This window comes from Nyctibius grandis, chromosome 14 (genome assembly GCF_013368605.1).
Source record: "Nyctibius grandis isolate bNycGra1 chromosome 14, bNycGra1.pri, whole genome shotgun sequence".
Lineage (NCBI taxonomy): Eukaryota > Metazoa > Chordata > Aves > Nyctibiiformes > Nyctibiidae > Nyctibius > Nyctibius grandis.
In genome coordinates this window covers 11,036,711-11,064,463 of record NC_090671.1, presented here as the reverse complement: position 1 = coordinate 11,064,463, position 27,753 = coordinate 11,036,711, and the positions used below count along the sequence as shown (strand labels likewise).

General features: G+C 37.0%; 1 protein-coding gene across 1 annotated transcript; it reads right to left on the bottom strand.

The window, feature by feature from the left end:
* Positions 1 to 221: 221 nt before the first annotated feature.
* SLC15A4 (solute carrier family 15 member 4) lies at positions 222 to 27,753 on the bottom strand. The gene is made up of 8 exons (XM_068412590.1): positions 27,129 to 27,753; positions 19,220 to 19,515; positions 18,186 to 18,354; positions 17,066 to 17,143; positions 12,546 to 12,714; positions 9,938 to 10,093; positions 4,945 to 5,103; positions 222 to 1,638 (listed from the first exon to the last, which is right to left on the bottom strand). The coding sequence occupies exons 1-8, from the start codon at positions 27,696 to 27,698 to the stop codon at positions 1,490 to 1,492; spliced, it is 1,746 nt and encodes a 581-aa protein (XP_068268691.1). The 5' UTR covers positions 27,699 to 27,753; the 3' UTR covers positions 222 to 1,489.

Genomic DNA, 27,753 nt, shown 5'->3' with positions numbered 1-27,753 from the left:
TCCTCATATGAGATGTTGCTTATTCTCTTTAGCTATTCCAGTTCTAAATCATACTAAGTAATGCAATAGCTGAAGGATCTCTGCTGATTTATCTTGCCAAAGACAGGGCAGCTTGCAGACTGCTCTATTATCTGACAAAACTAATAGGATGCCAGTGTACATTTAGAAGTCTAATAGGATTCCACTGTATATTTAGGAAATAAAGGCTAAAGAACAAAATATTTGTAGTATAATTTTATTCACCTAGAAACAAAGGGTCAAAAGTCACAGCATGGAAGTTCATTTTACTTTGTAAACTCATTAAAAAGATGTCCATGTACAAAAGGACATTTTAACAACATAAATGCAGACAAAAGAAACTATAAAAATTCAACACATTAATAAAAAGTTGAGTTTTTATTTTCTTTCTGCGTAATTCCTTGCATCTTCCATACCAGTCTGCACACAATCTTAAGTACAGTTGTTAGAATCATTAAAATTCACGAGGCTGAACGTAAAACCATTTGCTCTGCTATAGGAATGTGTTGCTGAAAAATACAAACCCTGTAGCATGTTAGCTAGAAGTAAGACACAAGACTAGAAGGAACTGGCTGAAAGGCTTCTAAATTGTTATTGCGCATTCATCTTCTGAGAATTCAATCTCAGTTTTCTTTCTGCAAATATTTAGAATATTCCTTAGGGAAGTAACAGCGTTAGACTGAACAGTGCTTTGTCAAAAGATGTATGTTTCCATATTGCCCCAATACATCTAATGCAGATTCAAAAATAAAAACATTTCTGAAGTAAAACCATTTCAGTCCCAACAACTGTTTATTGTGCACCAAAATTTAGAGCAGCTATATGACAAGCTACTGTGACATATAATTCAGTCGTCAGTATTGGATACTCTTGACTGCAAGTTTGGACTTGAATCCTTGAGACATTGCCAGTAAAGGGTCAATTATAAAACTAAATTTCTTTTTAATCTAAGCTAATCTGCAATTTAATTTGTCCCCATTTCTCCCCCAAAAATGACTTCCAGGATTGAAAATTTATTCTTGTAACCACTACTTGAGGTTTCTGTCAAATGTTTTCTTTCCTGTGTCCTCAATGTAGGCTTGAGACTGTTGAGTGTTTCTCTAGATCCACTGTTCTTCATGAAGCAGTTTTTCAGTCAGGAACAATCCATGTCACATGTGACTCATTATACTCGATTTCCAAGTGTAAGTGTCCCAGCTTCCAAGAGTTAGGTAAACATCTCTCGACTAACAAAGAGCAACTTGAATGCCTAGAGTTGATACACTTCCAAGGTTTATGTTTGTCCTCCGCCAGGACGTAGTGCAAGAAACGAGCCCCGCCAACATAAGGCACTTACCTACGTACACGAGAGGGGGCAGGGGAAAGAACTCTTGTAACATGCAAGTCCAGTAAGAGTCTCACTGGAGAAAACCTAAGATCTCGCCGACTCACGGTGCACTGCCACTTCACTGTGTGCTGCTCTGTAACAGTATCAGATCCTCCCATTGGCAGCCACTTCATTAATCCTTGATTTTTGATGATCATATTTCACAGAAACAATAAGGAAAAGCAAGAGGGTTGCTCCTTGGATAGCAGCCAGCAAAAAAAAGTAATAGTTTAATTGACAGCCATTAATATTACCTAGAAAGAATTGGGGAGAAAAAAAAAAACATTAATAAAGATTATAAAAATAAAAATGTCAATCCCTTCAAGCTTAACTAGTGAAGACTTTCCTGCAAAACAGAGGCAAAACCAAACCAAATCACATTTCCATCCAACAGCATAGTTTCATTTTTAATTCTCCAGAGCAAAAGATGGAACTTCTGAGGAAGATACACAGAGTACAAGGATTGTTTTCTTTAGTGCTTCAATGCCTTAACCAAGTAATGTCCCTGGAGAAGCTGATATGCTGTTACTGCATGATTTCTTAGAAAAAATTGCTGGAAGCGCCTCCTACCACTGTAAGAACTTTGTGCAAACAAAGACTAGACACATATAGCGGTGGCCATGCTTCACGGGAGTCAACACAATTTAAAAAGACTAACAGGCTAATAATCTTCCGTTCTTTCCCCTGCCCCCTCACCTCCTTTTTTTTTGTGTCTGGTTTCTTATACTGCAAAATTGCAATGCTTTGCTGACTTTAGATAAAACAGCTAAAAACTTCCATGTGTATTTTCATATACGATTTACTTTCTTTGTAATGTAAGTAATAAAGATTACTTATCAATTTTTAAGGAGACAACTCATCTCAAAAGCCAAAAAAGAAAACTGCCCTGTGCTGTGGCCACTAAATGGACTTGAAAAAGAAATTTCTGCAAATAAAGCCCTGGACTGTAAAGTGTTCAGAAACAGCTCCCAATAAAATGCAGCATTCAAGATCGAAGCAAAGCTACACTCATACAGCCTAGTAACTTAAAACCTTTACTATCTTCACTAGATATGCTTTTAAGGAGCCTGGAGAATATAGTGAAGTGATGAGGCTTTAGTCAGGGGAAAAAAAAGAAAATCTCTTCTTTTTTACAGCTTAATTGAAACGGGTAAAAGTATGATTTTTTTTGTACTATATATACTAGAGTCCTCTCCAGCAGCCTTTTCAGCCCTGCTTAATGCTATATGGTCTCTGTGGTGCAGCTGGAGGCCTGTACCTCCCTTCTCTGCTAAGTCAAAGATAAAATAAAAAGAATCAAAAAATGAATGCTACTAAGGGAAACATTTGGTAACTCTGTAGATATAAAGGAAGCAATTACTGAGATTTTCTCTTAGCCTGCTTCTGGAACAAAGTTTAGAATTCACGAAACCATACGTGGTTTCTTTTTGGTTCAATTCACCTTTGACACTCCCTCAAAGCTGTTATAAATTAGTGTTTTGTATCACATTGAATAATGTTAAATTAAGAAAACTCATTGCTAAAACATTATTCCTCTATTAAGAAATGTGCACTAACTATTGCTGTACGCCCAAGAACAATATATTGTGGCTCATTTCCAATATGCCACATGAGCCACGACCAATTGGACTATTATGATTATCAGAAAGGTTAGAGAGAGTAAAAATGGTGAAGTATACATGGATCCTCACAAGCTTGTCATGCAGCTTGCGTATAAATGTTCAGATTAAATTACTTTAATTACTGAAACTTAAGATTCAATTAAATGAACTTATAATAAAATGCAATAAAATTAAATGGAGTCTTTCCTTGACATTTAAAATACAATATATATGTGAATCTCCATTTCGAGAGCAGACGTGTTTAAAAAGTAGTAATTATCCTTTATGAGATGGGATATTAAACCCATGGAATCTCAGTTTTTGTCAGAGAAATAACAGTCATTTCAATGGCAGCAATTGACACTGAAGTGCCAGCAGAGAGTGAACTTCATCAGTAGATTTGGGGGGTAGTCAGTTACCTCAAACGATATCATGAGTTAGCATAAATAGCAGAAACTTGGTGCACGTGTTTATAGTTATTATACAGCATCTAATGAAAAATTCAGAAGTCATTTATTCATAAAGACTCCTCCTTACAATTCTTACCCTGGAAGACCTAAGTAAATTTTAGATGTGAATTTGATAACTTTCAATAACGTTATACCAAATGAAAATTGAGTTATAAACAGTTAGTGATATAAACAGAACAGTAGCTACTATGGATGCTACAAATCAAAATCACCCACTGAGCACTTCAACCTTGAGCCAGATGTATAGCTGCTGAGAAAGCTCAATTGTATATTGAGTCTTTGGACTAAGAAAGGTAGAAATACCCAATTCTGACAGCTGTCCAAAGGACAATCCATTGAGCTGAGTAGCCTGTTCAAAACAGATGACCAATGAGTCATGAAAGGTAACATCTTCCAGTTCTAGCCAACTCTGGATATATTTAGCACAACCTAAATATTTCACAGAAAGAATATTAGGCACTCTCTTCTCTTAGGCTGCTTCAGAAAACAAAGGCAAGAAGCTAAAAAAGCACCATCATATATCACATATATTAATTTGCATTAAATTATTATCCTCCTATTGAGCCCTTATCAACTGAATTATCTCTATATAAAATTGCAGAAAAAGATGTTCTTCTAATTTTGAAATTGACTGGGGGAAAAAAGTCTCAATGTGATTAAATTTTCATTTGGTGAGGACACTTCCATAAGTTTAAGGCTACTTGTCATCTTTTGCAGTCTCTTAAAGAACAACTTAAGAAAACCAAAGACAACAACTTGTGGCATATGTACTGTTCCAGACAACATTACTTTTTGGTAGCATGCAAATCAAGCTTAAATGGCAAATTCTCTCATACCAAATTTAAAGTAAGTTTAGGCTGAACTTTTAAGCCATGTATACACAGTAGGTCTAGCATACATTTTAAGAACTTTTCACACTCCTTCTGTTGGAACTAATTAGCCCATTGATGATGGTATGATTTTCTGAAATTCCCAAGGTGCCACCTACTGGTGCCAATAATTATTTTTAACTTGAACCGGCAATACAAAGCAGATGATATGTTGGACTTTTTTAAGAGTATAAATAGCTAGCAGACAGAAATACAAAATGAACTCATGGTAATTTTGATGAAAGCTCTTGAAACTAGGAAGCTGAATAATCACTGAGAGAGAGATGGGTACATTTTCCTCCCCATGACTGCAGAAAGTAATTTCAGTACTTTATACCAAATATATTCTTCTTCCACACATAATTTAAATATTTTTTACTACAATACAAAAATTTATAAGTAATTTCTAGTGATGAAATGCAGTAAGAGCTGAGCAGGTAGTTGATAGGCCTTGCAGAAGCAAAATACTACATGCGTTTTTCGAATGGTTTCATGAGGGCAATGTATCATTTTGCACAGTCGCATTACTTCATACTTATATGCAAGATAAAACTTTGTCTTTAACAAAACAGTAAACAAAGGAAGCCTTCTACTTTATGAATAAACTGAAAATAACTTACCAAAATCCATGTGATTACTCATCCAGCCAATTTCTTTAATAGATACCAGTGCCAACAATCCAGAGCCAACAAATGATCCAATCCCCGAAAAGAAGAAAAACAGCCCCATAATAGCACTCTGCATAGATTTGGGAGCAGCTGAATATGCAAATTCTAGACCTGTATTAAAAGATAAAAAAAGCTGTTGGAAAAACTAAGAAACAATAGTAGTTTGTTCTAGTTTGGTATTATAGAAGTTACAGATATATACTATTTCTGGTATGTTAAAGACTTAAAACTAGCCTTGGATTTCAGGAGACAGGGAATTGAGGTAGTGAATCCCTGTCAGTTCCCAGTTCCCTCTAATTGCTTTATGAACCCCGTTAAAGGTCATCAATATATCAACCCATTAAATGGACAACGTTTGAGACACGCACTTTGATCTTATTAGTATTACATGTGTAAAATGAAGAAATCTTCTGAGGCAGCATATTCCTTTCTCTGTTTAAAATTATCCTCAAAGAAATATATTAAACTAACTCTAACCTGGCAAGTCCCATGTTCCCCGTTTCACTTGTTTCTATATTGCCTATCTGTTGTGCAGTATTTACCAAGCACATGGCATTCCCTGCTGAGAACAAAGTGCTCGAGAACTGCAGGTCACTCTTGTGTTGACCATGAACATTTATTTCTCACAGACTCAGTGTCTCTATCTCTGAATGTGCAGACTGAGAAATTAATTGTAGCTGGAAAGGCAGTAATTAGTTTTAATTTAATTTTGATCTAGAATTCTCTGAGCTCATTGCTTGCTGGCCTATTCTTTTTAAGGCTTGTAGAAATGGGACTTAAACTTTAAAATATCCCTACTCAAATTTCAAACAATAAAACCAAGAAAAACATACCAGTGACATCAATTTGAATCTGTGCTACTGAATTTTAGCATCAACAGAACACACTGAGTTAGGCTCTGCCTTGCAAAGACTAATGCTCATGATTAACTCTCCTTTTTAGAATAATATTCCTGTCAAAAATCAAATGGGATTATTCACAAGAGACAGGCAAATACATTCTTTGCAGAGCTTTTTCTCTGACAGGTGAAATGCCTGTTTCAAAACAGTCTGCTTCATACTGAAAATTAATGCTACCTCATCTACCATTTTTCTTGGCAAAGAGAGCATTATAGACCTGAAAATGGCACAAATCTTATGACTTGCATAATAAAGGTATGCTTTATTTTCACCATTACTGGTATTTGACTTCTGCTACTCCAGACAGAGTTTAATAGCAATACACTGGCTTTTCTTTTCAAGAAAAGGCGTAACGCTTCAAGTCAGATAGGTCAATTTGCCTGTTGTGAGGGAGGAACTTTGTTCTTGTAAAAGGAACAGAGCTATATGTTCTCACTGATCTAACAGCATTCTGCACTGCCACCTGAGAAATCTCTGATAACCAACACACCGCTTCTCTTTTCCTTTGCAAAACACATTAGAATGGGCCAACAGCAACCTGTCTTTGATTCTAGAAAGGAAATGAAACATTCTTCATGCAACTCAGCTGTGTGGGTTCCTGTAAATTCAAACCGTAATGAGAAAATTTCTACAGAAATGGAGAGACATCTGCAAATGGGGAAGGGGGAGTAGGGGCAAAATTATATTTATTTTAAGAATTAAAAACTCAAAATTTTTTTCCTAGGCTTTGCCACTAATACAACAATTCAGATTTTTCAAGGAGTATTTATCTGGCCAAACTCACTTGAAGAAAAAAAAAGTAGACTGCTCTTGGGATACAGTAGCTTGTTTTTTAACCTCTTGTTAAGTCATCATAGCTGCCACAAGTCTCCAGAGTATCAGTCACATTTTGGTCACCTGGTTTCCTGGCTTTTGTACATTCTGTACAAGTTAAGCTCAAGTATATCACATGAGAGAATCTGGCCTATTTCTTCTCTTGCTCATTTTACAGATATACGGGATGCGAGTGTTACTGCTGGAAAAAGAACTTAAGACTCAAAACAAAAACCAAAACTGGTGTAACTCTATGCACTTTTTGCAACAAAATAAGGCACATTTCTAAACTTGAATAATGTTTCCAGCAACCCTAATATTTAATCTGCCATAAAGAATATAAAAACTTTTCTTTGCCTTCAGAGTTATTTTTGCCTGCTGGCAGCCATTGATAACAATTTCATGCTACCTCAAACAAGCAGTTTTGAAATTAAACCCTCTAGTCGGTGTTGTCATGTGAGATTACGATTCCCAGTTAAATAAGGGTGCTTTAAGAGGATTGACAGAATAATATAAAATATTACTGCAATGTGTGCCATCTTTTTAAAGGTACCTCAAGTGTAACTAATGTGGCTTAATAAGAGTATGCTTAGTTTTGCAGTAAACAAAAAAACAAACTTATGTTTCTGCTCTTACGATATTTAGTCCCTTTTTGTTCACAATAAACATTTCCAAGTCACTATAGTTTTGTAACCATTAACACTTTGCTTATTTTAAAGCTGAATTTCATAGCGCAATAGATGCCTTTATCAACTTTTAATATCGAATTGGTAAAGTATACTCAATTAAGTCTTGAGAGGCCTTCTTAAAGGTACTAAGAATTCAGTTTAGATAGCCATCAGAAAGCAGGAAAAAAAGCTTTGTAAAACAAATCAAATGAAAGTGTAATACACAGAGCAATTAAGATCTGCACAGAATTTCTGGTTCAAAGAAATGGAAGCATTTGCATTTTTCCTAACACTGACCAATAGTTTTGAAGTTATAAAGCTCTTGGTACAGACCCAGCAAGTGCAGAACAGCAGGGTATTCACATATGAATAGTGTAAGCCTTAAAGACTTGACTTCTCATGAAGACGTCCACTAAAGCAGTTGAAAAAAACAACCCCCAGTTTGGAGTTCAACAAACAGAGACAGCATCAAGTCCTTGACACTTCCACAAGCTGCAGATAGGTTTGTTATTTTTTCCTTGCGAACACCTATAAACTAGTAACAGTGACTGACAGAGAAACAAGAATATGTAAGAGGGAAGACATTTATTTATTTTTGCACAAACACTTCCATTTCTGGTAAGTCATCTGTTTATCTGAGTTCAGATTTAATTGGCACAATCCCTGAAGTTGTAACTAAAGGTAACTCACTCATTTTACTCTTTTGATAAAAATGCTAAATACGGCCTTAGTTTTAATAAGTAACTCAATTAAGCAAGACTTCAATCTTCAGGTTTTTATATGTTAGGATTTGTGATGGCTACTGTTCACACATAATGAAATGTACTGTAATACAGGACAGCAATGCCTATGCAGATACGTTCTCTAACACAGGATACCTATTGACTGCACTGCTAAAGCATACTTCCCATTTAACTATCTACAATGTTTAGCATCTTGGGTCTTAGTGTGCTTTAGAAGAGCTTAGGGCAAATGAGCAGATAGAAAAAAAAAACCTCAAACCCACATTTTCTTCTACTTGCCAAGCAATACAACCACCTTGTTTTATTTCCTAACAACTGTGATGACAGTGAAACACATGTAACCAGAAACCTGATGGAGTAGAAGTTCTCTGTTCCACTAAGAGGGGAACAAATGGGCCATGTGACAGCTGGGGCTACCGCCAGCAAGATCTTACAGACTTAGAGAATCTCATTTTAACCTACTGTGCTCACCCAGCATGAGGAGTGAAAGTAACCTCCTACAAGGGAAATGAAAGCAGGAAATTCTGTCATAAGGAATCGAAGAAAAAGAGCTATATGTAATGCCAGTTTGAATGGATGATCTTCAAAGTTCAATATTCTGAAACAGTATTTCAACACATTAATAAGTAACTATAGTTAAGCAAACACTAAATGATTTTTAAATCAAGTCACTGGAGGAGTTCCAATATATTACATCAGGTAGCTCTGCAATTCTATTTAAGTAGTATCAGAATATCTACTTCTATGATCATGAAAGGTTTCTGTTACTGGTAACTAAGCATTGCTCCCAAGCACTAGATACGTAAACACTGTGCTAAGAGATTCACAATACCATTTCACTTGTTTAATCATAGTAAACCAGTGTTAGGCATACCCCAGTGACAACAGATAAATTGCCTGTGCTTTCTTCCTGCTAATGAGCCCTGCATGTATATGAAACAGAGCAGAAAATAGGATTTTATAGTCCTATTCACCCTCTCCTCCCACTTCACTTTCAGCTTAAAAATCAATATGATCACACAGCTGTCCATTACATCACACGGAACAGCATTAAGAAATTTAAGTTCTCTTGCATTTGTTCAAGAAAGGCAAGATTTAAGCAGTGTTTCACTTTGCCTAGTATCACATTGAAGTACTAGAACAACTACAGAAAAATTGATCTAAAAATAGAGCAGATAAAACTGTATAAAAAATAGCTACTTCATTATTAATACTCAGAAAAAAGCTAGTTTAGGTTGAGTGTCACATAACTTCTTATTTCAGAGATGTAAAAACTCAAGTAGCATGAATTTAAACTGGTGATAAGTCTCTAAAGATGGTTTATTTCTTCCTTTTTCCCCTCAGAAAGGTGTTTCCACTTACGAACTGACTTTCTAAACTGTGAGCTCAGTTTTTCCAAAAAAATTACAAAGCATAGATTTCATTTGCAACACACAGAAGGATTCAGAGGAAACAATACTGCATTAAAACTATTCTTTAAAATACAATATTGAAAGAGTATATTGTTTTCCATTAGGGCTTGCAAATATCCAATGCTAACTGGATGACATGCACATTTAAATGCTGCTTTGCTTGAAATTCAGTCTTGAAAACATATTCTTATATAGCCTATTTTAAATGAAAGACAGTTGTGTGCTTTGCCACTTATATTAAGTTATATTGTATAATATTGTATTTGAGAACATTACAGCTTATTTATAATGATTTGACTGAGAACATTACAGCTTATTTATAATGATTTGACAAGTAAATATTCCTTTTCTAAGAATTCATCATTTATGATAGGTATGAAAGCAGATTTAAACCACACAAAGACTCTTACCTGCTATACTTGCAAATATTTCACTGAATCCAATCAGCACGTATTGAGGAATCTGCCACCATATTGGCAAATCTGCAGCATAGTATGTAACATTTCCAATTGTCTGATTAATTGTTTTAACCTTTACAATTTTCAGTCTGTTGCTTTCCAGAATTCCTATATGGAGGGGGGAAAGAAAAGATTGACCTAAGATGCAAACACTGTTTCTTCATATGAAGAATTAAATTAGGATTCAGTCCCATACTGCAATTACAAATTATAAAATAGGAATATGTATTTCCTTATTTCCTAACATAAAGCATTTCAGACTACTTTTGCTATTGTTATTTCAAGACATACAGTTCTTCCGCCATAGAATTAGTGATTATATTCTTATTCAGTAGCAATAATTATACCAATATGTAACCCTTTTCCAGATGGATTAGCTGAGAGCTTTCTCATACAAACTATGTTGGTTTTTCTAAAGACAACCTCGTTTTCACAAACTACTACTTTGCAGTGTTGAACCATTGCATCTGCCACCATAATATTAATAAATTAGAAACCATTCTGCTTATCGAAATGGCTACACTAGTCCTGTAGAAGTATGAAAACCCTCTATGAATATGATCATGACAATTATGACATTTATCATCCCAAGAGATGCAAAAGCTCATTAGAGCTTGATTTACAAACAATACACTGCATAGAAAACACTTCATGAAGACTGAAAATAGACATGATAGTGTAAAATATAACAATTTTTAGCTCGCTCAACACAACAGTTTAGAGTAGGAAGCGAATATCAAATAATGCTGTAGGGTTTTTCTTGAAGTTGCTCAGATTAAAGGATTTCCCTCACTGTTACATAAAATGCACAGAATAGCTCATAGTTAATAGAACTCCCTGCTTCACCCAGAAAGGACCTCTATAAAAGAACTCTCAATATCCTTGGAAATAAGGTGGATTTATTCACCACCAATTCAGAGGAGTAAGGCTTAGTCAATGACACTACTTTCTATAATATGTGTTACACGCACGTGGCCTCCCATTTAGTGCCTGTCAGTTTCGGTCTCTTTCTACTTATTGAGCCAAGATCTGACCTAATCTTGGGGCACAAAATATCACTCCTGTTACAAAAACAATTTGTTGCAACTGCAGCTCTTAAATTCATGCTATGATGAAGGGATGTTAAGTTACTCCAAAAGGTTAAACTTTCCAACCAGATTGCAGATAGCCACCCAAAGAATTCACCTTCTCAGTTTCTACTGTGGAAGAGTTAGGGGAGGATCAAACCAACAAAATCATGTGTTACATTTGTAGGTGAACAGAAAACAAGAAGGCATTTGAAATTTTTAAGAATTCTGCTATATAAAACCATTCCCCAACTCAGCTATCACAGCTTTTTTCCCCCAGTACTAATAAAGACAGATATTGCTGGTTTTGAATTCACTTGTACGTAAGCCAGCAGCTTCTATTTAAAGAGCTGACATTTAACTGTTTTACATCATCTTCTTTGCTGGTAGCAGTGTCCTAAGTTACATGGAGTAAGAGAAACATTCCTATTTTAAGTTTAAATGACTTTGCTTTAAGAACTTTACTTGCCCACATACAAAGTGACCTTGGCCTAATAAGGTAATTATCTCTTTCATTGAGAGAAATCTTAATAGCCATATAAAGTGTCCCTCTCTCTAAAATATAGGAGATTACAAGTGCTGAAATTAATTTATTCAATGCTATAATGCTTTATCAATATGTTCATTACAGTGATCCTAGGCGAAGGCTATAGGTTCTATGAAGCACTGCTCAGATGTTCAGTTCCACATCAGCAGCGCTTAACTTTAAATCATCTCAAAAGCAGCTGATTTATGGTTCGAACAGAGTTGCCATCTTTCTCCTTTCATACTATGGCTAAGCTATTTTACACTACAGTAATTCCCAAACATTAGGGAACATTAAGGTAGGGGAGAAAAAAACCAAAGTGGGAGGAAACTCTTGTTCAGCCATAACCTAACTTTATTATTTCAGATAAAGGGAAAGGATTTTAGGTAAAATTTCACTTTTCTAATACTTAGAAGTCAGAATATATGAAGGAACATACTTATTTCTGAACTAATTTGTTTTTCAGGATAAATAAATTTTCAACTTTAAGATAAACGGTTAATAAATCAGACAACATGGGCTTCCACAATACCATAAAGTTTATTTTAGGAGAACTAAAAGCCTTATATCCAAATGCTGCACACCTTGGTTCAGGCAACCCAAAACCTGATCATGAAGCTAAGGCATTTGTTGAGGAAATATGGTCAGAAAACAAATAATTCTCCTCTACCAAGCATACTAGAAAGTAACACTGTGAAAATCTTAACGAACAAGTTGTTTTTAAAAGATATACTTGAAGTCTATTTCAAGCAGGAAAACTGGTCCGATTTTATTGCAAATGTTCAAAACGTTGGATAAAATCTCTTTCATTGTGCGAAATCCATCCATGCAGTTGCATTCTAACTATCCCATAAAAAAGACTTCTGAATAATCTTGAATTAAAGATTCACGAAGGTGTTTTTAAAAATGCTGCTGCAAGTGGCTGAATAGACAGCTGTGTAAGTAGGTCTCAAAGTTGTTTTCTTACCTGCAGCAAACGCAGAACACATTACAAAGAACATTCCAACTGCAATCCTCTTCAGTGAGGACGGGAGCAAGCCATTCCTCTTTAAAATGGGGTCCACCAATTTATCTTTTAAGGGTATTAGAATCAGAATAAGCACTGCATCAAACATAGTCAACCAGGCTGCTGGAAACTGAGAGGACAGATGACTAAAGTTAGCAATTTCATACTTAAGGGTTGATTTTTACTATCATTTAACAAAGGAAAAAATATTTTCCATGAAACACTGACATCCAAAACAAACCACAGTGCACTGATAGACAGTGGGAAAAGAAAAATAAGGGTGTGTAAAAGCTGAGGAAAACCCCTCAGCTATTCAGGTTTTCATTTAATTTGGCAGTTCGTAATTCTGCAGAAATAATTCCTCAACATAGTAACTCCAACAGTATTGCATATTCTCACTTTCAAAATGCATCTCCAGCTGTACTGAGGTGGGTGTTGGGGTATTTTTGGGGCGTGGAGAGGAGGGGTGGGGATGTAGGACCTTTCCACTGGAACTGAAGAACATCAGGTGTTCACAGCAAAAAGGTTCTTTACACAAAAGCAAATAATACTGCACATAGTTCCAAGAAAAATGAGGAATAAGAAATTACTGGGCAGATGAAGAGAGTACTCTGAGAAAACAAAATGTGGAACTCAAAGATGGTTTGCAAAGGATTTTTATTTAAGATTTATAAGTTTCAGAGGGCTTATATTTTAGGTCCTTACTCTGAATTAATTTTTGTTGAAACAAAAGTTAACTATCTAACTAAAACTATATGAATTCCTTTTGAAAGATGAGATGGCCATTAGCATTATTGCAACATCTGAGTTTTTCTGCATACATCCTGAAATATGTTTAACAGAAAAAAATCACTGTCCTTTGGGAGCTTTTCTGCCATCAAGATTTTTTTAGTCATAGAACACTTGTCTGAGGAATGATTGATTGTGCCACTCAAATCTAGTAAACAAAATTGTGCAGATTATTTAAATGAATACATCCCAAGATACATTTTGAAAAGTATTCAAAGTCAATATTAATGGCACACAGGTCAGGAAGTTATTTAATGCAATTAAATAGTCCCTACTGTTATGCTTCCAGTGATACACTCTAGTTTGACAGAATTAAACTTTTTTCCTACTTCAGTCATGAAAAATATTTAATAGCCAGGTTCTGTAGATCTTCTATTATTAGCCTTAGAACTTTCAGGAAAATGCCACAGAACAGCAGAAACAGTTTTACTAATGTAATACAAAGTTCAATTAAAATTAAATTACACTTGTCAAATGAACAAAGAGTATTGTATAATACACGCATCCTTTCTCATTTGCAATATTCAGTAATTCACAATAAGATTCCTGTCTGTATGAATGAGACAATTTCTACCAAGCTTAATAATATTTAGCATCTGTTCTGAGCTAACAAACCAAGACAGTACAGGAAGATTTATAAAAATGTTCTGGTTTGGGGATATTTTTTAAAATTGCATTTAGAACAGTGTGACACTGTATTATGCATCGCCTGACTCTCTGACCCAAAACACAGGCACTGCTTGATCTGTGTATTTCAGATGCAGGTTCAGTTTTTGATACTAAACTGTTTCTCTGTGTGTGGAAACTCAGGGTTAGAATAGATTAATATTTTCTAGAGATCATCCAGGATGACCAAGGGGCTTGTGACAATCTAAAGCTACAGCCACAGTAACAGAGGAAGACAATCAGATTCCCTTATGGCTACAAATCTCAACTGCTTCAACCATCTCAATAACCCAAGCCCTCAGCCTCTAACACATTGTGGGCATGCACCTCTTTTGCACTATTGCTTTCTTGCTGTGCATTACAGTTGTCATTGCAATTCTCCAAAGAACTCAGGCAAATGCTTTCTGGTTCATAGTTTGCCAACACCAAGAAGTTACAGTGATGGTAAAACTGAATTCGTCCTAACTGTTCCTTAATGTTTCCTCTGCATTTCAAGATCATGGATTTGAAAACAGAATAATAAGCTGGTTTGGCTATATGAAAATATTCAGCAGTTTCATACATAAGATTACATACATTGCTTAGCAACCTTCACATGCTTTGAAAAACGCACAGTGAATTCTGCTGAGTTAGTCAAAATTCTTGCTTATTTTTAAATATTTAGCAAAACTTTAAAACTGTCAATTTCCCTCCCTCTCCCATTCACCTTTTAGTTTGCTTCAATTATCACACCAGCACTAACCCGTGTAACAGTTTGTAGAAAGACTGATTTGTGTAATTAGAGTCAAGGATGTAGGAATTTTTTGTCATTGCTGAATTTGATATGAAAGAGGAGAAATACCAAATGCCTCTGGCACTGCTGTACTTCATAGAATCAATCACTTGCGGTTTTTGTTTAAAATGTATGCTTTTCCATTTTCTACTCTATCAGGAGCCTGCAAATTAAAAGGGCATACACATATCTCACTCTTTTCATATCAAGAGAAAATACGTCTTTATCAGTATTGGGCAGAGGTGCCTAGAAGAGCTTAAGGAAAACCTAGACCTGATAAGGTACAATGCTGCTCATGTAAAACGTTATATTACTGCTCCTTTTCTTAATTACCTCAAATCACTCCAATTTGGAGGAACAAAAGTAGTCAGAATTGCTTTCAGAGATACTGCCTACATAATGTAGATCGCAGGTCAGCATCCTTCAGGTAGACCACATACCAAGGAAGCCAGCAAAAATCAAATTAACTTATTTGACTTATGCTGTTAGATCACAGCAAAGTATTTAAAAATAAAACAAGAACACCACAACTGATGCACTGCAGAAAAAGGAGCAAGTCGCTGTTATGCAAGATAGAAAATCATTATTTAGAAGTATCAAGACAGACTAGGATCATTCTTCCATTATCCTTGCCTCAGATTCTGCCTACTGTAAGTAAACACTAAAAACAGGTAACTGACTTTTAAAGCCACACTTCTAAGTTAGAAAAAGTGGCTACATAGCATAAGTGGTATTTTAAAGTCTTTTTAGCAAAAACAAACAATGAAAGCCATTATTTTTTGGAACTAATTTTACAACTTGAAAAACAATTCTAACACCCAGAAAGGCAGTGAGGAAAGCTCAGCGTGATAACCAAAGCTCCACGGTCATTTCTACAGAACAAATATTCAGACTGACAATGGGACTCTGAAGTCCTGTGTGCACTTTGTTAGAAGAAAGAAAATTCACTTCTCTAGTCCAACAATGACAATGTTATAACAAGACAGTCATGTGGTTCACAATAACAGAAAAAAACCCCTAAGAGTACCCTCTCATATGCAAGCAATATAGAAATGTGAAAAGGTTAATGAAAAGAGCAAAATGGGTCACATATCAAAATTTAAATGTACTAACCTGTATTAAAGTAGAATTAGGTATATGCTAAAAAACCAACCACCCTGAATGTAGTCTACAATTAAAATTGATGCAACTAAAACAGAAGCCTCAGATTAATTAGAGTTTTTGAATAAGAAAATATATTATTTTTAAATGAACATGCAACTCAAACACTACAAAACTGAACCTTGAAGTGAAAGTAGCAACAGCTTTCCGTGCCCAAAAGCTATGCAAAAAAAAATACACAAACTGAGAACTCAGTTGAGGAAACTGGTTTTGGATCCTTTTATTGATGGCACACGTTCAACTGAAGAAGTCTCAGACTACTCCTTCTTTAGTTTTTTTAACTGTGTAAAAGTAAGTAACTAGCATTTGGTTGGTTTAGAGGTCTGTCTTAGCGAGCATTACTAACCTCCATTAAGCCTTCAGCTCTGATTCAGAAGCAGCTCAGTTTTCAAGCAAGTTCAAAGAAACATTAAGTACATGCATTTTTTAATTTTTGATCTGTAAAAAAAAGACTGAAGCCATTCTGTCTTCTTGATATTAATTTTAAATAAAACAGAAGAAACTTAATTTTAAAAGAACAGTTAGTAAGCCTGTTAATAACTTTCATACTTTTTGTTTTTATTTCTCAGTACCATTTCTGCAATTACATGATGCCAGCCTTTCTTGAAAAATATTGATTGAACAACTTCCTTCAATATGCTAAACTGATTCAAAGTAAAGTGAATATTGATTAAGCAGTATGAAGTTACAAATGTATCTCAGATTCCAAATTTGAAAATACTGTTTCAGTTAAGCATGGGTATTCTTACTGAGTTTGTAGGAATGCTTCTGTACTATTTACAACTTTGAAAACTTAGGGCATATAGATTGATAAGCTTTCTTATCATACTTTGTGCGCTGAAGGATAAAGACATTCTTAATTAAAGCAGTGAAAACTATCTGAATACATTCAAAACAGGATGGTGTGATCTCCATACACCAGTAGATATGCCAAAATCTCTATATTGTGTGTCATGCTTCTAAATGCCTAATGTCTATGGCCATCGATTCCCTTTAGCCACTACCTTAACCTTCTGGAATTTTTGTACAATACTTACCTCTTTTGCATCTCAACTAAAGAAAACATACTTTTCACTTGTTCTGCCCTACTTACCGTATGAATAGAGTTGGTATCATTTGATATTTCAGGAATTTTCAGATGGAGACTTTGCAATACATATGTTGTCTGCATCTAGCATTAGGAAAGATGAGTTGAGATTACTTGGACGAGGAGTGCTGAGAGCAAGACATTTTTACATTTTTAATAATTAACAAAGATTATACCAGAGGTAAAGTGCTAATATAGCAAACCAAAAAGAATTATTGTTAAAAAAACCTTGCAATGTTCTAACCCCTACATTTAATTTTAGTAAAAGCACAAAGAATAATTCATGTGACTTTAAAAAAAAATTCTGAATTCCCCCTCCCCCAACATATTTGCTGTCTTAATTTATCTCACTAGGACAGAAGAACCAGAAAGGGATTAATTAAAATTAAATCTAGACCACTTATCATGACCTACCTGAACCAACTGCAAGATGAAACAGAGTACAATATTTAAGGTATGTTAATTTGTACAACTGTTACTTTTAACTATCATTTTAATGATTTTATTTTCTTTTTTATTATTATGTTAAATATTATTTGGAAGTATTCTTAGTAGCCATTTTTCATCTCTCAACTTCAGGATAAATTTCACATTTATGAAAGAGGCTCCAGAAAAATGGGAAATTAGATAATTTGGCATACTGGTAAGCCCACGCAGCTTTCCACAACAATTTTATCTAGCAAATAAAAAAAAATCAGAAGAAGATACCATCACGCAGTACCATTTTTGCTAACGTAATATTAAAATGGTTTTAACCCCGGGTGTGTGTAAGAGAAGTACTTAACATTATTGGACGCATGGGTATTAAACAAGTCAGTCAACACCAGAGTTCTGAACAATCCTCTTCAATATTCATCTTCTCTAGAATCACAGCTACTGAATGCTAACTGTAAGTAAACCTTATGGAACAGTTTCCCCAAAAAAGCTTTTGTGCCTTTCCTCTAGGTAACTGCTCTGGGGGGTAATATTCAGAGAGGAGCTGATATATAACACAGCCTCAGAACTGCAACTTGAAGCTAGAGCCCCGAGACCTTTCAAATACAGCTGGGAGAAAAGGAAGTTAGGGTCCTTACATTAAAAATTATGGATTTTAGACATGTAAAATAAATCATGTGGAACTACTCACTTGAAAATACACTGTCCAGTAAGGTATTAAAGCCAAAAAGACAGGGATAATCTTGACGAGAGCTTTCACATCTTCTACTTTATCTTCTCTGAATGGGCCCCCATGAGACAGCTTGGCCATCTCAAACAGGCTTTGCTTGTGAGGTTGCTGAAGTACTCCCTGGCCTTCGCTTTTGAAAAGAATTTGAAATGTTTAGTTAAACAACAACAAAAACAGACTTAACTGGCAATCTTGTGGCACTTCTTCTCATTAACAAAAGCTCATGCATTCCCAAAATAAGTTACTCTTAACAGCAAAACAACTAGGCCAGAACGGATCATCAGCAGGTGAAAGCACAAGCTGAAAACTTCCATTATAAAGGTTTCCTTATTTTTCATCCTCCTGTCCACAATGTATAAATAACTGGCACTGCAATATGCAGAACTTAACAGTATCAGAAAATATAGGTTATTCTAATTCATTGAATTGTTTTGCAATCTGAATACATGAAAGCCCTTGCAGAGGAGGCACCTGACATCTCTTACCATCAGTGACTAAATTCAGCCACCAGTATTCCATGGGCATCTCTTAAGAGTGAAGTAACAACTTGGAAAGCAAAAAGCCAGCACACGTTTTGGCTGCCCATCAAGCCACTTACAACAATAAATGCAGATGATAGCGTTTTTCAAATCAGAAGGCATCCCATAACATATCTAAGCAGAGAAGAAAGTTAATTAATGCTTATAAGCAGCATACTTAGGTTAAGTTACACTTTCAGAAACTCTGAACTGGCAAGACATCATAGTATTCAATTGAAAACAGCGGACTTGATCTTGCAGCATGGAGATACAGTGATCTCAAAATGTGCCTCTCTCTCATCCCAGAACTCCCAGAAAATGTCTCCAGGACTCCAGTTTTCCAGTTGCAGTTCTCAGAGCAAAACTGCATATTCTAGTGTATTCTCTAGTGTGACTGCCAGCTAGTTTGAACTAACTAGTTCCAACTCTTAGGCTGATTCACTGAATTCAGACTATACAAAAGAGCTCATTACAAACCTATTAGTTGAACGTTCCACGTGCCTCTTTCTTGAGCAACAGGAATATGTGAGAATTTTAAACATGTCTGTGAAGGCACTACCATCAGGCGGTTTTGTGATGAAGAAACTCTGACCACATAAGAAAACCATGAATGAAATCCCAATGCAAACTGTTGGGATACTATATCCAATAACAAAGCTCACGTTCTGTTGAATGTATGCAATGCCTCCCAGAGAAAGAATAGCTCCCAAATTAATGCTCCAATAAAACCAATTAAAAAATCTTCTTGTGGCTTCTGGACCCCGATCTTTGACCTGGAAAAGATTAAAAACAAGTCATTCAATTTCTGAAGAAAATGAAGCCTGTTTATTAGAATTCAATCAAGTTCAATGCACTAAAGAGTTTAGGTTTAATTTAGAGTCATACTGAAATGATTTAAGTGTTTTGGGCCTAGCATGGTATTTGATGAAATGACACCTTACTGAGCTACCCCATTATATCAATGACCTTCTAGAAGTTCAGCGTAGGGATAAAATGTCATACAATACTGAACTACATAGCTCCCCCACAGAGGTCATTATTATTTCTACTGCACTGTCTCTCATTTGGTCATTTCTGTAGGCAAAGCTCACTCAGATTAGTGTCCCGTAGTCCACACAGAAGTTGAAATAACTGATTTTTTAGTAAAAAAAGTTAAGCTACCTAAAAATTCAGGTATTAGTAGTATAGCAACAATTGCTTCTTCCAACTGTATACACGTAACAGTTAACCATATTCCACTTTCTAAGCCTCAGATGACCACTTGGTAATTAAAGCACAAATTTAAATTTGAACACAGTCCTAATGCCTCTCATCAGAACATAAATTGAAGACTTGCCATTCTGACCTTAAAAAAACAACCAAAAAAAAATTAAATTTGGGTTGCCTGAGGTGTCACAAGGCCCCAGTAAACATTCATCCCTCTATTAAGTCAGCACTGTTCATAGTGCTATTTTTCTGCTCAAAGCTCTCAGAGTCTCTCCAGTGAAAGTAAAGACATCCCTGGTTGATAGAATTATCCTGTACAGTTTTCACCATCACTCTTTATTCTGTATTGCCTACCATAAGTCACCTCATGTGTTGTAATTAAGTCACAGGAATCCAGCATCACTCACAAGATGTGATGTAAGAGAGATTATGCAAGTTAAAATTTGAAATACATTAGAAAGATCAACTAGTCTGTAGAAGAATCCATAATACCACATTTGTCACTGTTTTATGACTGAAAGGCCATTAACAGTGACTAGCAAGTCAGTGCTACACACCAGTCTTGCTGAGTCAGTTGTTTTTGATTACTAATTGCAAGTTTCCCTTCCTCATTTGCCAGATATTCAAAAGATCTGTGTTTAATTTGCAATATGAAAAGCAAGCTATGTCTTGAAATAAGTTTTTAACATTGTCAGTTCTGATTTACAGCTTCAGGTTTCTCAGTGGTGCACAAACCCATTTGTATCATTTAACCAAGCCTAACAAAAAAAAATTCCTACGCATAGTTACTAGCATTGTTAGGTGTTCAAGCAGGGCTGTTAGCACGTCAAATACAATCTCAGAGCCTAAACCCAAGAAATTCTCCCTTTCCAGTTTCAACTTGGTACCCTTTTCCTAATTTTAACAGTCATCACTTGCAGTAGTGTGTCAAGCTAGGAATTCCCTCTAAACCCCAAATGGCAGCAGGATATTAGCAAACAATTACATCGTGAACACAGTGCTCCAACTTACGTAAAGAGTTAGCAATCTATTTTATGAAGTTTCCATTTCTTCATCATAAAGTCTCATTTCTCTCATACTTTCTGCAAGGAAGATGACTCCCCATCCTCCCTCTTAAAACTGACCTTGCTCACCTCTATGCAAAGAAAAGCTGAAGATGAAAGCAAACTCTGATAAGGGTAAGAACAGGGCAAGCACAGCATGATGCTTCTATAAAGTAGTATCCCAGCCTGCAACCATTAGCTCCTGAGAAACTTCCTGAATCAAGGAAGGCTTCTATCCACTTAATAAACGTAGCAGATCTCCTCTCCATGAACTTGTCCAGCCTGCCTCTGAACCCAGGTCAGGTTTTAGAATCCATAATATCCTGTGGCAAAGAGTTCCCCAGCTAATTACACAGTGGGAGGAACCACCTCCATTTGTCTGTTTTGAACCTGCCCTGTACTAGCCTCACTCGTTACACCTAGTTCCAGGAAACAACAGAAGACAGCTGACCTTTATCCCATCCCTGGTCCATTTCTGCCTCTCTCGCCCTGACCACTGTTTCCACAAACCACTGTCACATCTTCCTTCTAGCTGCCTTTTCAGAGATAGGAATTTGTGGACTGTTTCACGATTCCTTGCACGGAAACTACTGACCATGTCTATGGCCCTTCCTTGAAACTTCCTTCCCCATCTCCAGTATCCTTTTTGAAACAGTGACCAACAAGGAATGCAGTGCTCAAGGAACAGTTACACCAGAGACTTACAATGAAAAGAATCCATCTTCTACTTCCTTATCAAAGTATATACATGCACTAAAAATCACATCACAGCCACGTCTGAAATGCCACTATCGCATTTTATTGACAAACATTAATAACTTAACAAAAAAATCGCACTGAACTAGCTGGTGGAATATCTTGTCAAAGTGGAAGAACTATGAAGACGTCTTATCAAAACCAGAAAACACGATAGAGTTAAAAGGCAATCCTTGTAGCAACTTCCAAACATCACATCGGCTTCCCAAAATGTTAGCTATATTACATTGACAGCGGACTACTCAGATTTTCCTGCTGCTGGCTATTACTTGAGCTGTGTGACAGCACAAAATAGATTGGTTTATTCTCTTCATCAGCAGACGCTATATTTTATTGAGGGACCAAGAAGAAGAAAACCATGTTAGAAATTTATTATTTTATTTTTATCAAGGAAAAGTATTTTTCAAAAAACTGCAGGAATTCTCCTTTTCCCCCTTATGCTTGCATTATTTTCAATTACCCAAGCAGAAAGAAAAATCTATCACTCCCTCTGCTCGATTTCATCTGTGCTCAAGCATAGCAGCACTCTCCTTGTGGTACCGGCACTACCAGCTTCATTATATTCTTAATATCCTGTGAGCAACTGCAGCAGGAAAATGATGCAGGTAAATGGCACAATTATGGTGTGGGTCCTGGATCGAATTTGTCTTGTGGGCTAAAGGCTCCCCATGCCTGCACTGAAAGTCAAAATAGGTATATTTAAAAGATTTTGTCTCCATCACAACAAAACAGCTTAAAAACAGTAGTAGTGCCTAATAGGTATAAAAAGGGTCACCTTCTTAGATTTACCATGTGTTAGTCAAACTCCTCACAACAAGAAAATGCAAACAGTATCAGTGAAATGCCACAGCTAGAGTGCAAGGCTCCCATCCCTAAATGGAAACACTACAGTAAAACTGTTTCAAAGGTGCCCTGACTCAAGTGAACATTAGCACGTATCTAATTATTTGCTCTGGGTAACACCTTGTTTTGCAAATGAGCTAAGATTCAGACATTTTCCACAGAATTTACCAGTGTTGGACAGCTGTCACTTATTCAGATCAACTCCCACTGTATAATACCCAGTCCTGAGTCTCCAGTTCACTGCTCTGTGTTCTTCAAACCTTTCACAGCTTTTTTCCCTACTAAATGGGATAGCACATCATTCTCCAAGAACACTAAGGAACAATCTAGTAGTGTTTCTACTTCAATAAAAATACAGAATGATCTACTGTACCATACAAGGAGCATCCCAATTGCCCTAAATTTTCCTCTTATACAGGATAGGCAAATTTTAATTAAAAATGAAACCCAAAAAAAAACCCCGGCCCCCAAAAAACAAACAAAAAACCCCCATCAAAAAACCCCACCGACAAAGAAATGAAGGAAATGAGCAACTCTAAGGATTCTGGCTGCAGCTGCTTTGTCGGTCATTGGCCACATGTCATTGCTGCTTGCATTCAGGTGGGCCTCTGAAGAGGAAATAAAATAATCTTGCTACTTTCAAGACATCTGACATAACTTTTGCAAAAGAAAATCTAACCTAACACTTGATTTTTCTTTTTTTTCACTTGATGAATTATCCCTCCCCTAGATTTTTTCAACACCAACATCTTGCTTAGGAGATGATCCAAGTACTAACCAAAGCAGTTTGTACAGCTTGAAACCAAAAATATTACACAGCTCAAATATTAAGATTCTATTAGATTCTCCTGATTTTTACAAGGAATCTATACAAGCCTCATTGCTTCTCCATAGTTCCTGTGTTTAGATGCTTTGCTTTGTCACACAGTAATTTATAGCTCTCTACAGCTAGGTCAGATCCAAATAAATGTTTATCCACTGGATTTCTTGGTTTTGCTGCAGCTAGTGCCTATCTGGTGCCTGCCATTCCACTGTAACATCTGATTTCTGACATCATCTCTTAATGATCTCAAGTATTTCCTAAACCCCAACATTTCAGAGTTCCAGTATCCATAATCTTTCCTCTCTCCCTCTTCACATCATGACAGATCCAAAGCTATGACCTCCTATTTGACTCACATAAAAGGAAAAAGAAGATTATTTTAAAGTTACTGACATTAGCAGTTTTCATTTGTTCCTGCAATCAACTGACAGTCACAAGAGACAAATGTAACAAAAAACCCCAAACTTATCCCAGCCAATGATGTGAGCAGCCACACAGCAGAGCAAGGATGAAAATGTAGATGCTTGCCCTTCTCCTTAGCCTACAAAAGAAAGCACAATGACAACAGTTTTCCATAGTCAAATTTACAGAATTCTGACTTTCCAATCCATCACTACAGACACCAGTTATTTGACAGCATCTGGAGAGAGCTCAGTAACTGAGCTATACAGTACTACTCAGTTGCTACATAATTTCAAATTTTTATACTAAAATTTGGCCCATCCACATTTCAAGTCTGCTTCCTCTCACTACTGTCATATCTATTCTGTTTCTGTCGGAAACAGAAACAAATTAGTACTGACCATGTGCATGCCACAGCTCCAGTTTTCAAACTGTTATCTGCAGAGTCTTAGTTGGCTACAGTCTCCCAAGAAGTTCAACAACAACAGCAACGAAGTAACTTGCAGCTAGTGACCTTCAGTTCTTTATATATGGTCCCCCATCCCTCCCCAGAGGCTGGAAAATCTAAGTTCTACAAATAAATAAATAAATCTAAAGCCATCTTTACACAGCAATTTCCAACAGCGGCCTGCCTCTGGCGATACTACTGTAACAACAATGGTTTTAGCAAGGCTAGAAGATTTTTTGGAGGTTATGGACTGACAGATTTAATGACTACGATGGCAATTCAGAGAGAAGATAACACTGTGGGTTAAAACTAGCATCTCTAATCACCATAACCCCAAAACAGATTAATCTATAATTAGAACAATGATTATAGCTGATACTAGATCAGTAGTCCACTACTAATGCTGGCTTCAGTGTTGAAGCTAAACCAGTTTTCACAATAACGAGGGACAGTCATATCGTTTCCTAACTACAGAAAGTCACAAACTGCTACACAGAACGGGAAGTGGCTGCAAAACACTCGCACTTGAAAGGGGAACTGGAAAGTGACAGGTTACACATATCACATGATTATGAACACTATTATGAGGACCATCAGTTCAGATTTAGACCTGTATGATGGATCGATCTGCAACTTCTAGAAAAACAGCTCTTATTTATAAACACAGTTAAGTAAAGCTGGTCTATGCCTAGTTTGCAGTAACTGGTTTTTTGCTAAGCTGACTGGCAAAAGTTACTCTATACTAAGTCTACTTAGTCACTTGTAACAGGACTTCTAAAAGCATTCATTTAACATAAATTAAGAAACTACATCTTTTTAAGCTCAGAGGAAAATAAGTATTGTAATTTAGCTTCCAATTTTCCATAAATTCTACATTTTCTAAATAAAAAAAACCCTCATTATATTTGGGTTCTCCATCCAAATTATACATCATTTGTTAAAAGTGAAAAATTTACATGGTAATTTTTAAGAGATCTGCACTGAAATTAAGAATATCTGAAAAGTGGTTCGTGTCAGCTAAGTACACAATATACAATTCATATTTTCCTTTGTTTGGTGTTTAAGGGAAAGAGGACAAATCTTGTCAGCACATGTCCAGCCAAAACATGTTTGCATTGTATTCTGGCCTCCCAAGAATGTGATTCTAGGAGACAGACTTTATTCTCAGCAATATATATCCATCTACCCAGCAGTTTGCTACATTCCTATGCAGGGAGAAGGCACCCAAGAGGGCCCAAAACTGCACAACAAGGTAGGTGGTGTGCTGTAACATATTTAACAATAGATAAGCCAGAAAAACAGAGAAGGGGGAAAATTCAGTCCTCAGCAGAGCTCTACTGATTATTATAAACCAGAAAGGAGTATTTCCTTTGCTTCACCCTATATAAATCACTGTGAATGATCTGCAAACGTAGCCAAAAACAGCCTTCTGTGACGTCCTGGGGGGAAAGCCTTTAAAAAAATCCAGCTACAACAGCTACACTTCCACTGGCAATGGATCTTCTTTTGCTCTGTTCCTTTATCCATTATTTATCTCTTACGTTTAATGTTCATAAAGTGTTCTGGGGATAAGCAGTCAGTTTTGAAAAACACCTTACAAGATAAAGTCATATTAGAGCTATTTCACTTGATGGGATCATGCTGGCTTAAACAGAACCAATGCACTGAGGGGACACAATCCTGGGCTATAATAATGCTTTACATTTATATACTGCCTTTCACCCTGAACTCCAGAATTTATAACATATGAAATGCCAAAGAATGACAAATGTAAACTGCACAACAGAGAACAGAGGTATGTTTGGCAGATATTGTGGTAGATCTTACCTCTCACAAAGAATTTCATGGCATTTCTGACACCTGCACTAACCAGAACACAATGGGCCAGTAAACAGACACGCAGCTGGATCGGAGGTATTCTCCTTGCTTTGTCATCAAGAACAGTTTGGTTAGAAAAGCTGCTCAGTATCTAAGCATCTGGAATTCTCAATTTGTAAAGCAGAAATTATACTCCAATTCAACCTTCACAGTCAGCATACTACCTTAGCATAAGATTGTAAAAAAATACATGCAACAACACATTCCAGTTGATACTGAACTATGAGCTGTCTCTCAAATACTTTCTGTAAAGCCACTTGGTTCTGCAGTGATGATCCAATGAATGATATCACTGAAGTGGATCTGAGTAGGGTGGTTTGACAGGACGTGTCCTTACGAGAACAGCGTAGGTAATACGTTTACCATCTTGAGAGCACCTTCCCATCCGTCATCTGGCATAAATTAGCCTGCACAAAAATATCACTCAAGGGCACAGTGCAGTACAGAGAATACCTAAAGCATAAAAAACTATTTATTCTCTACCCTTCACTTATCACAGGATGATAAAGGCCTCTGACCACAGCCCTAGAAGGCCCATGCTATCCTTGTCAAAGCTAAAATATCAGATATTTCACCTGATGAGCTCTGAGGTCAAATTAACTAGGTACAAACTCCACAACGGAGGATCATTAACAATACACTTAATGGCCATTATGTATTCAACCCAGCTCCTGAAGATGGTGATGGCTTAGCCAAATCAGGTACTACATGTAAGGCAGGGCTACCAGGAAACCAAGGGTCATAAGAGATCAGACACTACACAGACACCAAAATTATATCTAACAGGGTACAAATTAACAGCTCGCATTACACAGGGAACAATGCTGGGTGATCTGATTCCCTCTGAGACTTAACACCTACAGAGATGTGAATCAGTAGGTGCACTGTCCATCCCACCAAGGCAAGCCCCTCTGCATGACTGACAGCCATCCCCTGCTTCAGATCAGCACCCACAAACAATTCGGCAGCTGCCAAATAATACTTGACCTGGTCCGCCCCAAAAGGGGTGATGTTGGCCTTGACCGACCCGACGCCCAGCCCCACGAGGACCAGTCCGATGAAGGTGGCGGTGGCACAGTAGCGAGTGGCTCCCACCTGGGAGCAAGGCGCCATGGTGGCGTTGGCCACCGGAGAGGAGCAGTTCTCTACGGGGAACAAGGGGATGTCCCCGCAGAGGCCCTGGCGAGTGTGCGGTGCAGCGATGACGGGGAAGGCCAGCATGCCCAGCAGGTAGAGCGCCATGCTGATCAGGATGGTGCCAAACTTGCCCAGGAGGGCATCAGCCAACCAGCCGCCGAAAGGCGACACCAGGTAGGTGATGCCCATGAAGAGCAGCAGGGCCTGGCTGGCCTGGGCACCCTCCCAGCTGTAGGGCGGCCCGTTGAGGAAGAGCACCAGGTTGGAGGTGATGCCGTAGAAGGCCACTCGCTCCAGCAGCTCGGCCAGCAGCACGGCGGCACAAGCCAACCGCCGCCCGTGAAAAGCGCTGCTCGCTGCCCGCCCGCGCTCCCCGCTGCTCAGCAAGGGGCTGCGCTCGCTCGGCTCGGCCTCCTCCATGACAGCGCCTCCTTCGCGGCCCTGCCGCGCTTCCCGGCCCACCCTGAGGAAACTC

Excerpts from the sequence above, each read along its gene's own strand:
- SLC15A4 (XM_068412590.1), bottom strand. The coding sequence starts at position 27,698 with ATGGAGGAGGCCGAGCCGAGCGAGCGCAGCCCCTTGCTGAGCAGCGGG. Across the intron at positions 10,094-12,545 it reads GTGTTCTGCGTTTGCTGCAG|GAATTCTGGAAAGCAACAGA; the intron begins GTAAGAAAACAA and ends CCCTCCATATAG. Across the intron at positions 1,639-4,944 it reads GAGTAATCACATGGATTTTG|GTAATATTAATGGCTGTCAA; the intron begins GTAAGTTATTTT and ends AATTCTTTCTAG.